Here is a 12,701-nt window from a genome sequence, read left to right on the forward strand (position 1 = left end):
GCTAAATAAAAAGTTAAATAACTCAAAAACCACAAATGATGAAGACCAATTGCAAATTGTCACAGAATATTTACATCATATTAAAAGTTAATTCAAAGGTGAACTACCCCTTTACTTAGCATGATGCCTGCTTACCAAATATCTCATTCTGAAACCCAAGGTATTAATATGAAGCTGAATCCACCTTTGCATCTCTACTGTTCTAGGATGGCTTCCCGCTAGATACAATGTCAGGCATGGGTTAAATAGTCTACTTATTAGTGGGGTTATTTAGACTGTTTTGTCCATATCATTATTTATTATTATTATTTTAACATTTAACAACAGGCAGTGCATTATTCCCTATGTATATACATGAATGCATTTCCCACTATTAATGACTATTAAACATATAGAGTGTGGGAATGAACCAGAAATGCAGGTTTATATTCCATGCTGTTCATCTAGGTCAGCTCAGCTCAGCATAACACTCAGTGCTAAACCTTTCTATAAGCCGGAAGCCTGTCTCTGCCAGGAATCCAACTTGTCCTGTCAGATAAAATGCTGTCTATTGGTCTGGGCCAGTGTCCTAGGAAGTATAAAGCATATTCCTTCTGTAAGAAGATTATTTTGAAATTCATCAGACAGTCAAGGCAGACAGTAGAACATGACTCTCAAGCCACCGCACAAGTACATGTATTTTATAAAGTACTGTCTGAGTCCAGATTAGCCTGGCTGTGTCCCAAATCAGTGCCCTTGCCCAAACAGCACTGGAACTTTATTAGCAGGACAAGGAGTTTGAATGTCGGATCCAAGCCAGTGCATAATCTTTATCATGCTGACTTTTTCTACACGGATTACAAGTTATTTTTGAATTATATGATTAAATGAGGTTTACACAGAATAGGATAGCAATGAGTTTGGGAAAAAAATAAGTATGAATATATTATTTTCATTTTAGGATATAAAAACTAGCAAGAATTATCTTGAATTCTCTTGCACTCTATGGATGCATCATAACCTGCAGAGTGTTTGATCCAACCGAAGCACCCACTGTGTTCTTTCTGCAGACCCCCCCCCCCAGTCACCCTCCTTGCTCACCTCTCTAAAGTATTTTCTAAAAATATTTGCGTAAGGGGGACATATACCCATTTGTATTAGTGTCAAATTCCACTAATTTTCATTAATTTATTTGTTAGTCATGATATTCAAAATTTACTGTTACTGTATTACAGGAGCCCCCTTTGCCCAGGAGGCCCCTGCCGAGATAGTACAGCAAAAGCTTACTTTTGTGAGACAAGATGAATCTCATGATGCTTCCCTGCTCAGTTCTGCCTTGCAAAGTGTCAGGAGCTTTGGGATTGAACAGAGAAGCATCAGAAGATGCTATCTGCATCAGTAACATTTGCCTACTCCAGATTGAATGTCAAAGGTGCACCTGTTAAGCATTCAAGATATTCTCGAGTGAAAACTGCTAATGTTATGAAAAAAATAATCCCACTCTGACCATTATTACTGTAAGTTGAACAGGTGGGTATATGTTCCCTTTCAAATGTATCCAGTTCAATTAAATGCCCTCTTGTCTTGACGCCTTTTTTTTTAATGCAGGGTGTGGCCTGAGGGTGGCACTCTCACACAGTTCCCAGTGAGTGACTGAATGGGTGGTCTTCAGCATTTTTGATATGCTAAGAAAAATGCTCTGACCAAAATTCCCAACAGTTGTCCTATGTGCTGTAGGCAAGACACTATGTCAGAGGGGTGTGCACCATCATTGAAAATAGAAGCATGGAACTTGTGCTTGTTTCATGGGTATGGATCCTTTTGTTGTAGTGCTCCAGTCCATTGTACTCATTTATAAGCAAACCACATTCATAACTATAATAACCAAAAGTTCAAGCCTGCTGATATCTCTCCCTCCTGCACTGCTGGTTCTGACTCTTGAAATAAAGTCTCAAACAAAAAGTGGCCACATTCATAACCATAATAACCAAAAGTTCAAGCCTGCTGATATCTCTCCCTCCTGCACTGCTGGCTCTGACTCTTAAAATAATAATGTCTCAAACAAAAAGTGGCCATACATGAAAGATCCTCTTCTCTTACGAGGTCGTCAAGCGAGCAGATCTTTCCCTGATATGCCCACCTTGATGTGAGTGATATAGGGCTGACACAGTTGTTTGGCCTCAGGCAAGGGTTTGTAAATGGAGGGTAGTTACGGCCTGACGCAGACCTCCCCCAACAGGATTTTTAGCTCGGCCCAATTATCTGTTGGTTTTCAGACAGATATTGGTCGTGCAGACCTGTAGAAGAGCCCCATACTCAGGCCAATAAGCTGCTGACTGTATGTTGGCCTGTATATACCCTTCAATGCTGCTTCACAGGGGTCGTGTTAATCACCTTGGTTTTTATACATTTTTTTCAAAAGTCAGTATAGAAAGGGACTAATGGATACTGCTTTCAATATCCATTCTATTTCTAAATAACTAAGGAATTAGAATTGCATTTCTTTTTTTTTTTGGCAAAAGTTTGTGGGGTTTACATCACCCTTTAATAAAGTTTTTTTGGTTGAGTTGCACCAGGAAAATATGAGAGAGGAGGTCATAACCTTCTGATAAGGACTCATTTCCTTCTTTTTCCATTTGATACGCTAAAAGCCCCATAAAAAGGACTTTCTCCCTGTCCCCTTCTGCACTAAGCACATACACAGGCAAGGAAGCAACGTAACCTACAATCTAGGTCATGATGTTGCCTCTCCCCTGCTGGTTGCCAGAGTGATGACCTACTTTCACGGATTGTTGTTACACGGTGAAATCGTTTTAAAAAGAAACCTACACAGTGGCACAGACAAATGTTTGGGCTTTTTCTAAAGGTGATCATTGGTGCCAATTCCTTTATGTTACATTGGCTCAGAGTGTATTATTCCCTTTCCCTAAATAGTCTGTACCTATTATTAGGGAGTCTCTCGCTGGACAAGAACTCACCTGCCTGGCAAATAATGTTGGTCAAGGAGTTTTCTTTCCCTTTTTCCTATCTGGGGCAGTTTCTCATCCACTTGGAATATATTTGGCATGGCTTTTTATATTTTGCCCCCAAAATAGTTAATTCATTGTCTTAACAGTGGAGTTAATTTTAAAGGGGTAGTTCACCTTTTAGTATGTTATAGAGTGGTCAATTCTATGCAACTTTTCAAATTTTTTTTTTTTATTGTTTGCTTTGTAATTTGCCCTTTTCTTCTGATTTTGCAGGTTTTAAAAGGGGAGTCACAGAGCTCATCTAAAACCAAATGCTCTGTAAGGCTACAAATGTATGGCTACTTTTTATTCCTCATCTTTCTATTCAGGCTCTCTTCTATTCATGTTCCAGTCTCTTAATCAAATCAATGCATGGTTGCTAGGGTAATTTGGACCCTAGCGACCAGATTGCTGAAATTGCAAACCAGAGAGCTGCTTAATAATAAACTAAACTCAAAAACCACAAATAATAAATGAAAACCAAATGCAAATTATCTCAGAATATCACTCTCTATATAATACTAAAATTAACTCAAAGGTGAACAACCCCTTTAAATACAGGTTTGGGATCTGTTATCAGGAAATCGGCTTTCAAACTCCTATTTAGAGATGAGCAGGCAGAAAGGCCAGCCTGGGCTTTAAGAATAGCAATAATATTCAATGGATGGTGCGTAGGGTAAATCTAACCCATAGCAACCAGAGAGCTGCTAAAATTCCATAAAAAAAGAAGCCCAATTACTGAATGTAATGTTTATTTAAAGATGGACTTACATACACAGGGACTGTTTGTCACACCATCTTGGAATGTTATGGGAATAAAAACATTTTGCACCTCCCTCTGCTGGTTTATGGGATATCCATATGCGCCAATGCCCTTGCTGGATTCTAATGTTAGTCATATGACTTGTTAGACTGACATTTTTATATTTGTTTTTGTGTAAAGAAAGTTCTGTCTGGAGCCCATTAGATATCGCATTGTATATGAATCAGACTCACAGAAAATAAGTGGCTAATTTGCTGTGTAATCACAGCTGTGATGTCACTGTCTGGCTCCATTCACTTCTGTGCAGGAGAGGAATTTATGAAAGAGGGTAGTGCTTACAGGTAGGTGTTATAAACGCTCATTGAAATTGCGGAAACTTAGAATTAAGGCAGTTCACGTAGCTGTGCATCCTTACTGAAGGCCAAGTAATGCCTGTGTGCCCCTGTCTGTGTCAATCTGTCCCACACACTCCAGTCTTTCCTACAGTCTGATCAAGCTCTGATTGCAATGGTGAGATGATTCTGAGGTTTTCTTCCATTTAAGCATTTGGGCAAGGCCATTCCCCTAGTAATGTGTAGAAGGTAGCTGACAGACTGTCAGAAGTGTGTCTGCTCTGTTGGTTGATGATTGACGTCCGTGAAAGAGTTCATATAAAAGCACATATTGTGCTTGGGCAGTGGCTTTTAGGTTATGAGGCATTCTTACAGATCTGTTCATGTGTGAGGTCTCATTGATGGCTTTTTAGCAGGGAATACAGGCTTATGGAAGATAGCTCCCAACTCATTTGAGTAGTTCTTGACCTTTCCTGAATGGTGGATTTAAATTGGGGCTGTATGGGATGCTGGGTTCTGCTTCAGAATCAACTACACCCCATAACTTACTTTGATTTTTTTGTATTCTCAGGTGATACAATCTTAAAGGGGTTGTTCATCTTTGAGTTAACTTTTAGTTTATATTCTGAGACAATATGCAACTGGTTTTCATTTTTTATTATTTGTGAGTTTTGAGTTATTTAGCTTTTATTTAGCAGCTCTCCAGTTGGCAGTTTTAGCAATCTGGTTGCTAGGGCCGAAATTACCCTAGCAACCATGCATTGATTTGAACAAGAGAATATTAATAGGAAAGCCTTGAATTGAAAGATGAGAAATAAAAATAATAACTTGGCCTTGTCCCAGTGCTTAAACTGACCTGCTGTAAGTTCCACCAAGTAGTGGCGAACTTGGGCACGTGAGTTATCTTTAACCCTTTCTAAAAATTCCATTTATGTACACCAGAAGAAACCCACAGGCCTGAGTTCCACAGGGATAGGTTCTGTGCTTCTTTATTATATTGAGTGTAAAGTTCCAGCGCTATGGGCTTTGTCCTGATCTGGGAAGCAGACACAATGTACAGTCATGTAATAATTAAGCTGAGCCAGCAGCAGAGAAGATAATGCCACAGCCAGTGTATGAAATAGGTTTTTAGGTCAAGCTCTTTTTATTTGTAGGTTGGGCCAATAATTTCCGATCTGCTCTGCTATTTCATTTCAATTTAATTGTTGGCAAAACAGCATTTAACTTTCAAACTAGTCCTGTGGTTAACGCCTAATAATAGTCGTATGTGTTTGTGGAAGCACAGAGTTCACCGCTACTTAGATTTAGAAATAAATTGCTTTATTACCTCAAACTTTTAAAAAAAGGCTTCAAATTAATAGGCATGGCTGCATTTCCACAGTTTGCACGCGTGCGCTTATTTAATGTTTGTTGTTTGCAAGATTATACATGGGTGGGGTACCTGGGTAATTGCCACATTATTTAGTATAGTGTCACAGGCAAAAATAATGTATTCATATGAATACACACTGTAGAATTTGAAGGGGTGGTATTACCCTTTTTCAACAAGATATAAATAAATCAATAAATGAAGTTAAATAGGCCTTCTGCTAATATGATTTTTATTTCTGGCTTGGAGCAGGGCAAAATCTCAAGTTGAACATTAAAGTATCATTCTTCTGGTTTGTGGAAGCACAATGAAAACAAATAAGCAGTCCACTGAGAAACCTATGTATAAACAAAGTCCTCTCTACCCCTAGCTACAGCCTGCTAGACTTTGAGATCAGGAATAGCTCATTATACAGAGGGTTCACCTTGGACTGCTGATTTGTTGTGCTTATGCTCATTCAACCAGAAAGTAGAATGTGATGTCTTGCTGGGCCTAATAATATTAACAAAGGCCTTCAAAGTTGTGAGCAGTCGTTCCCCATCTTCTGATCTTGTTAGACTATCTTTTGAGTACCAGTCACCTCCATAATAATAATATTTTCAAATTTTTTCCTCATTTGCTGCTGTTTAGATTTCTGCTGCAGTGTTTGGAAGACCTTGATGCCAATCTGCGGAAGTTGAACTCGAGATTGTTTGTGATCCGTGGGCAGCCTGCTGATGTATTTCCTCGGCTTTTCAAGGTACGAAGGTGCTTTATTCATGTATTTCTTTTTTTAACTTGTGACAAATTCCCGGTTCATTAACCCATTTTCTTATACAGATAAATGCCAGTTGGGAATTATCCATACCAGGGAAGGCTGTTGTTTTACTTTTGAGTTTCTCCTACAGGAATGGAAAATTACAAAGTTATCCATTGAGTATGACTCTGAGCCATTTGGGAAGGAACGAGATGCAGCCATCAAGAAGCTTGCGAGTGAAGCTGGCGTGGAGGTCATTGTACGCATTTCACATACCTTGTATGACTTGGACAAGTGAGTAAAGCGCATTCTCATCCAGTTTATATAAGGTTACTGTCTGCAGTTTTATTTTTATTTTTTTTAAGGTGCCAGTGTGTCCCAGCCTGGGAACTTCTGCATCACCTCTCATAACACACCAACCTTTGTTTAAAGCCATACCGACACATTCCTATAAAAATCAAAGGAACGTGTCGGTATCAAGTATGTGCTGCACCTACAATAGTTCCCCGAAAAGCCGCCCCCAGCCCTGCAAACCTTGGTGCAGCAGACTGGCTGACATCACTAACAGAACTTCCGTATTGCTTCAGTGACGCTGGGCTGGGGGCGAAGTCCTGTTTTCATTTGTAATTAGCCTATGGAAGGATTGCCCACCCCCAGCCCAGTGTGACTGAAACAGCGCAGAATATCTTTAAGCAGTGCCGGAGGGTTGGGTTCATGCAGATTCACGGGGCTGGGGGCGAGTTTGAGGGGAACTATTCCGGGTGCAGCATGTACTTGATACTGACACGTTCCTATAATTTTTATATGAACGTGCCGGTATTGCTTTAATAATGCCTTTACATAAAGTCAGAAAGTGGTATGGTTTGAGGTAATTTAGGTTGCAGCCAAACAGGTCTACATAAGAGGAAACACTCCTTTTTTTCTTACATATTTTACAGAAATATACCATAAAATACATAACCAGTGTAGAATACACCATGTAGATATCCTGTGCTTCCAGTTTTTATTGGGACCTGTCCTAAGTGTGCATGCTGTTTGTGACACCCTTGCTTAGATCTCCCCACATGATCTCATTTCATTACATCTAATTAGCTTACAATCAGATCAGAGATATAGGACTTATTTAGGATATGCATTCAGATGGCCAAATTGATTATAAAGAGCATGCACAATTGAAGCAAGAAACATATCGGCTTCAAGTGCATGAAGTTGAGTTTAGCAGTGGTCATGGTGGCCATTGATGTTCAGCTCTGCATTTTCAGCATTGGTACAGGGGAGCCAGGACCATTCTGGGTACCAGTGAAGAGGATACCTGGTTTATGCTTGCCTTTCATCCTTTAAAATTGTGAGAATAATATGCACATCCACAAAAAACTGTTATGCTTATTAAAATGCATCTTTATGCAATGCCTTATTTCATTAAACCTTTACTTGTAGGATTATCGAATTAAATGGTGGCCAGCCACCACTGACCTATAAAAGATTTCAGACTTTGATCAGCAAAATGGATCCGCTGGAGATTCCCGTAGAAACCATTACAGCGGAAGTTATGGAAAAATGCACCACTCCTGTGTCCGACGATCACGATGAGAAATACGGGGTTCCTTCCTTGGAAGAATTAGGTATATTATCGTATAATTTTTGGTAAAATCAATGGATCGCTTTGTGGGTATGGTCTGACTTAGTGTGCCTGTCAATTCGAATTGTGACTTCGGCCAGAATTGTTCTCTAGGCTTTTGTGTGGATATTATCTCCAGATACCCTTATTTTTGAATGTCTTCAACCAAGTCAGATCAATAATATAAAAGGAGGCTTCTTCTGGTTCCACTGTGAAACAGAGTGGTATATTTCTTTTTTTTTGCCAGGAAGTGCAGTATTAAGTCCCAGTAAATTATTTGTTTATATCCGAAGTAGGCGTGCCAGGTAGAATGACTGGCATGATCACTATGAGCTATACATGGTAATGACTGTAATTACAGTGTGATCAGCTCTTTAGGCGCATGTATAAGCTTCAGTTCTCAAGCACTCTGCCTTTTGCATCATGCCTTTATATGGTCCTGGAACTCCTTGCTTACTTATATATATCCTTATATTTTACAATAGGAATTATACTATTCACTATGTTGTCTTTTGATTATACTTTCCTTATTCTTTTGCGGGCCTCCAAGCTTCCCTCTGCCTGATCCCCATGAATACATTGTTGTCATACACAGGCAGCACTGTATTGATGTGCTCTGAACAAAGTGTGCAAAAAATTGGGCTTTTTTTTTTCCTCTTTGCACACTGCCTTAAGTAAATGACCCCCTATTGTTTTTGCATCTTTTTTTTTTACTGAGCAGACCCATTGAAGAAGCAGCTATAGATAAAGTCCTGTTGCTCTATTTGAAATGTTTTGTATTATAATGGCTTCCTTTTTATGGAAGGAGAATATTTGTTTATTTTCCACAGGTATTTTTCCTCTTGCTACTGCACAGTTGCTTATTGATTTCCAACGCCTGCTTCTCCTTAAAATGTTTTTTTTTTTATCTTCTTTGTTGTTGGTAATCTTGTTAGTTTCTAGCAAACTGTACAAACTCTGCTACACAACATTACCATCAAATTCTGATGTTGCATTTGCCATTCTGTGCTAGAGAATATTACGACACTATCAGACTAAATGAATGCTGATGCAAGTGACTGTGTGAGCTCTCTAGAATGCAACATTTCATGCTTATTTCGTGTTATTCTAACTTTCTGTTTACTACTGTGTGTGAGCCTCAACTGAAGGCTGTTTCTGTCTACTTTAGTATCAGGTTGATTAGCTTCGGGGATTAATAGAGCACAACCCTTATAAATGACATTTTTAGCACCTGTGCACCATTACACATTTATAAATCTCTTGGCTAATATCAAAGGCCTCTATTTGTACACCAATCTAGCAACTTTTATTAATATTATATTATACATTGTTCTCTTAGAATCTCCATATTTTACACTGCTCTATATTCTGCTTAAGGCTCTTTAATGCATATATATCTATCCTACTGGTTAATAGACCTAACAAGCCACATTTGACTATTAACACGGGCATGAAAATAATAGCTGTCAATTAGTTTTTTCTTCCTTACCTGAATGTAGATATGAGTACTAATTTGATATTTAAGATAGGCTTGTATAATTTGAGCAATTTTATTAAAAACAAATAAAAAAGACTGTTTAACTCTTTGGTGCCACATTTACAGCAATGGGATGCAGGTCCGAAAAATCTCACTCTTGCACTGCAAGTAAACCAAAAGCCTTTGCCTTCATTATAGATCCTTTAACTGTAGCAGTTACCTGTTAAATCAAAATATTGTATAGTAGAAGTGTTTTAAAACCTTAAAAAAAAACGGTGAAATTGAATATGTATCTATTTATGCGGGGGCATGTCCTTAATAGGCCAAATCTGAGAAACGTTCGGTTTTCTAAATGTGCAGTCCATTTCATTTACTTTGGTTTCATCTCCTGCCTGAGCAGCAGTGCTGTGCCTGAATCTGGAACTATTTGTTTCTGAACTACGTAAAACTCACTCATTTTCCAATGTTTGTTTTACAAATGACAGAAATAGCCGGCCCTGCGGAACCTCTTCAGGAAAAAAATCCTGCACTCTATATTGAGAACTGAGATTTTTTTTTCTTATCAAGCTTTTTTTGCCAGGATCAATTAGAAAGTGGTGCCCTTAGGCTACAGTCACCGCACCACAAACGGAAAAAGGGCGGTTGCATCACTTCCCGCTGACAACAGCGATCTTGTGATGTCAACTGCTTCAACAGTGGCCGGACCGTTGCGAGGATGTTCACAGGGAGAAAATCCAATGAGAAGGCGGCACAGGTGGGGTCGTTCTATTTCTAAAGAATGCCACAGAGTGGCAGGGCCTAGCCCGTATGTCTACGCGGCACGGAATGTGCACTTAAGTGGACCTGTGGGTTAAGCCCATCGAGCAGTGAAGAAGTCATTTAGCTCGAATCATAAAAAGAAATATATAAGATGTGAATATAAAATCTCATCTTAACCCTATTCAGGACTGGCTTCATTATTACTACAGATTTGAAACTTGTCTCAATGTGGGCTTACAATATATAGACGGTTTGGCCCATATCAATTCATAAAAACCCAAACCTTACAAAACAGATCCATTGTGTGTTGTACAACTTTATGTCTGGGGTTGTATTTAATATTCTTAAGTTTAACTCAAATGAACATTTTGAATATTTTATTGGGAATGGGTTGGAGTCCTGAATAGAGTTAAAAGCCTTTTTGTTTTTAGAATGTGTTTTGTCTGTCCTGGTCATTTACAATAGTTTGAGATAGATGTTTTGTAAATTACTTTGTTAGAAATCAATCTCTACTATTGGTAAATTCTACTAAAATTAGCCCAAATATTGCTCTAAATTCTAATCCTTTCATACCAGGAGTCAGATTTTGTCGGCGCGTGTCCCTTTGCCGGAAATGGACCTTACCTCGCCTGCTAGCCCCAAGGAGTTAACGAATGTGTTGAACATTAACAAGATTATAAATGAGTTGAAGAACTGTTTTGTTGCAATTAATTCTGTACTTCTATCATATGATTGTTTGTGCTGAGTAGCTAGAGGGAATAGTAAGAATTCTTTGTAATTATGCTTTAGGCTTCGATACAGAAGGACTGCCATCTGCTGTGTGGCCTGGAGGAGAAACGGAAGCTCTCACTCGCTTAGAGAGACACCTGGAGAGGAAGGTAGGTAAAAAAATTAACAATGATAAAAGCTATTATGCATTGATCCCTCTAGTCATAAAAGATTATAATTTTTCTGAGAAATAGATTTGAACATGACATTATTGGTCTAGGCAGCTGTGTGGGCAGAAAGGCAAAAGCTTAAAAAGAAAGTTAGTTCAACCATAAATATGTAACACTGTACCCCACTAGTTCTCTATAAAAGTTAATTAAAACGTTAATTACACATAATGAAAAAGTTAATTACACATAGAAACCAATTCAACAACAATAATAATAATTATTATTGTTCAAATACTTATAGATGTTATAGATGCAAGGGAAGTCTTCAATGAGATACATTTCCAAGCACTTTGTCAGCCATCTTGTTCTTACCTTCAGAGATTATTGTGCCATTTTGGGGTCATTATATTACACTGTAATCAACCACGGGGAGGAAGGGCAGACTTGTTCAGTTACCGGTTTTCCAAAATAAAAGTTTAATGTACATGTCTCGGGTATTTAGTTGATACATTTCTCAGCAGCATGTCTGGAGTATTGGCAACTATTATCAATTATTACAGTTGCCATTAGGGCAAGGACACGCAAGCAGATTCAGGGAGATTAGTCGCCCCGGTGACAAATCGCCTCTTCTTCTGTGTGACAATCTCCCCGAACTAACTTCCCCTACCTGCCATAAACTAGACCAGACTATAACCTGACCATATTTATTTCCATTAAAGAAATAGGCCAAACATTGACATTTATACTGTTCTGCCTGTGCGAACAATTATCATCTGTACTTTTATAGGCATGGGTTGCAAACTTCGAAAGGCCCCGGATGAACGCCAACTCCCTTCTTGCAAGTACTACCGGTCTTAGCCCCTACTTGCGGTTTGGATGTCTGTCTTGTCGTCTGTTCTACTTCAAGCTTACCGATTTGTATAAAAAGGTAATGTTCCAATTTTTCAATATTGTAATGGCATTATATTTGGTCATAATACTCGTAGAGCAGGTTGCATGGTATGATGGAACTACATCATTATTACTTTTTGCCTTTCTAAGCCCAAATGCTCGACTCCTTCCCACTGGTCTTGGTCAAGCAATGCAGTTATTGATTTTATAAAATGACCTTAAATCTGTAAGCCACTGTACTAACCTTTTTTTTCCACTGAACTTTTTCATCCAGGTAAAGAAAAACAGTTCACCCCCGCTGTCTCTCTATGGGCAGCTTCTGTGGCGTGAATTTTTTTACACTGCAGCCACAAACAACCCTCGCTTTGATAAGATGGATGGTAACCCAATATGTGTCCAGATTCCTTGGGATAGAAACCCAGAGGCACTAGCTAAATGGGCAGAGGGACGCACTGGGTTTCCCTGGATTGATGCGATCATGACACAACTGCGTCAGGAAGGCTGGATTCATCATCTGGCTCGTCATGCTGTGGCATGTTTTCTCACTAGGGGAGACCTCTGGATTAGTTGGGAAGAAGGAATGAAGGTATAGTTTATTCTTGCGTTAAACTTTTTCTATTGTATCTTCGTCATGTTTCATATTTTCAGTGTTTTCAATATTCGTTGTAGATCGACATACAGTTAAAGTGGTTGTTCACCTTCCAAACACATATTTTCAGTTCAATTGTTTTCAGATGTTCACCAGAAATAGACTTTTCAATTGCTTTCCAATTTTTATTTTTTGTAATTTTTCCAAAATACAAGTTTAATGTACGTGTCTCTGGTGGCAGCTCAGTATTTAGTTGATATACTTCTCAGTAGCATATCTGGAGTATTGGCAACTATTATCAA

General features: G+C 38.8%; 1 protein-coding gene across 1 annotated transcript in view; it reads left to right on the top strand.

Annotated features, from left to right (window-relative positions):
- cry1.L (cryptochrome circadian regulator 1 L homeolog) overlaps positions 1-12,701 on the top strand; it is a 47,837-nt gene that overhangs the window by 22,982 nt on the left and 12,154 nt on the right. Inside the window, 6 exon segments of the mRNA NM_001087660.1 lie at positions 6,082-6,190; positions 6,339-6,481; positions 7,625-7,809; positions 10,831-10,919; positions 11,707-11,847; positions 12,085-12,396. Of these exon segments, the coding sequence (NP_001081129.1) occupies positions 6,082-6,190; positions 6,339-6,481; positions 7,625-7,809; positions 10,831-10,919; positions 11,707-11,847; positions 12,085-12,396 (979 nt within the window).

This window comes from Xenopus laevis, chromosome 3L (assembly GCF_017654675.1).
Source record: "Xenopus laevis strain J_2021 chromosome 3L, Xenopus_laevis_v10.1, whole genome shotgun sequence".
NCBI classification, from domain to species: Eukaryota; Metazoa; Chordata; class Amphibia; order Anura; family Pipidae; genus Xenopus; species Xenopus laevis.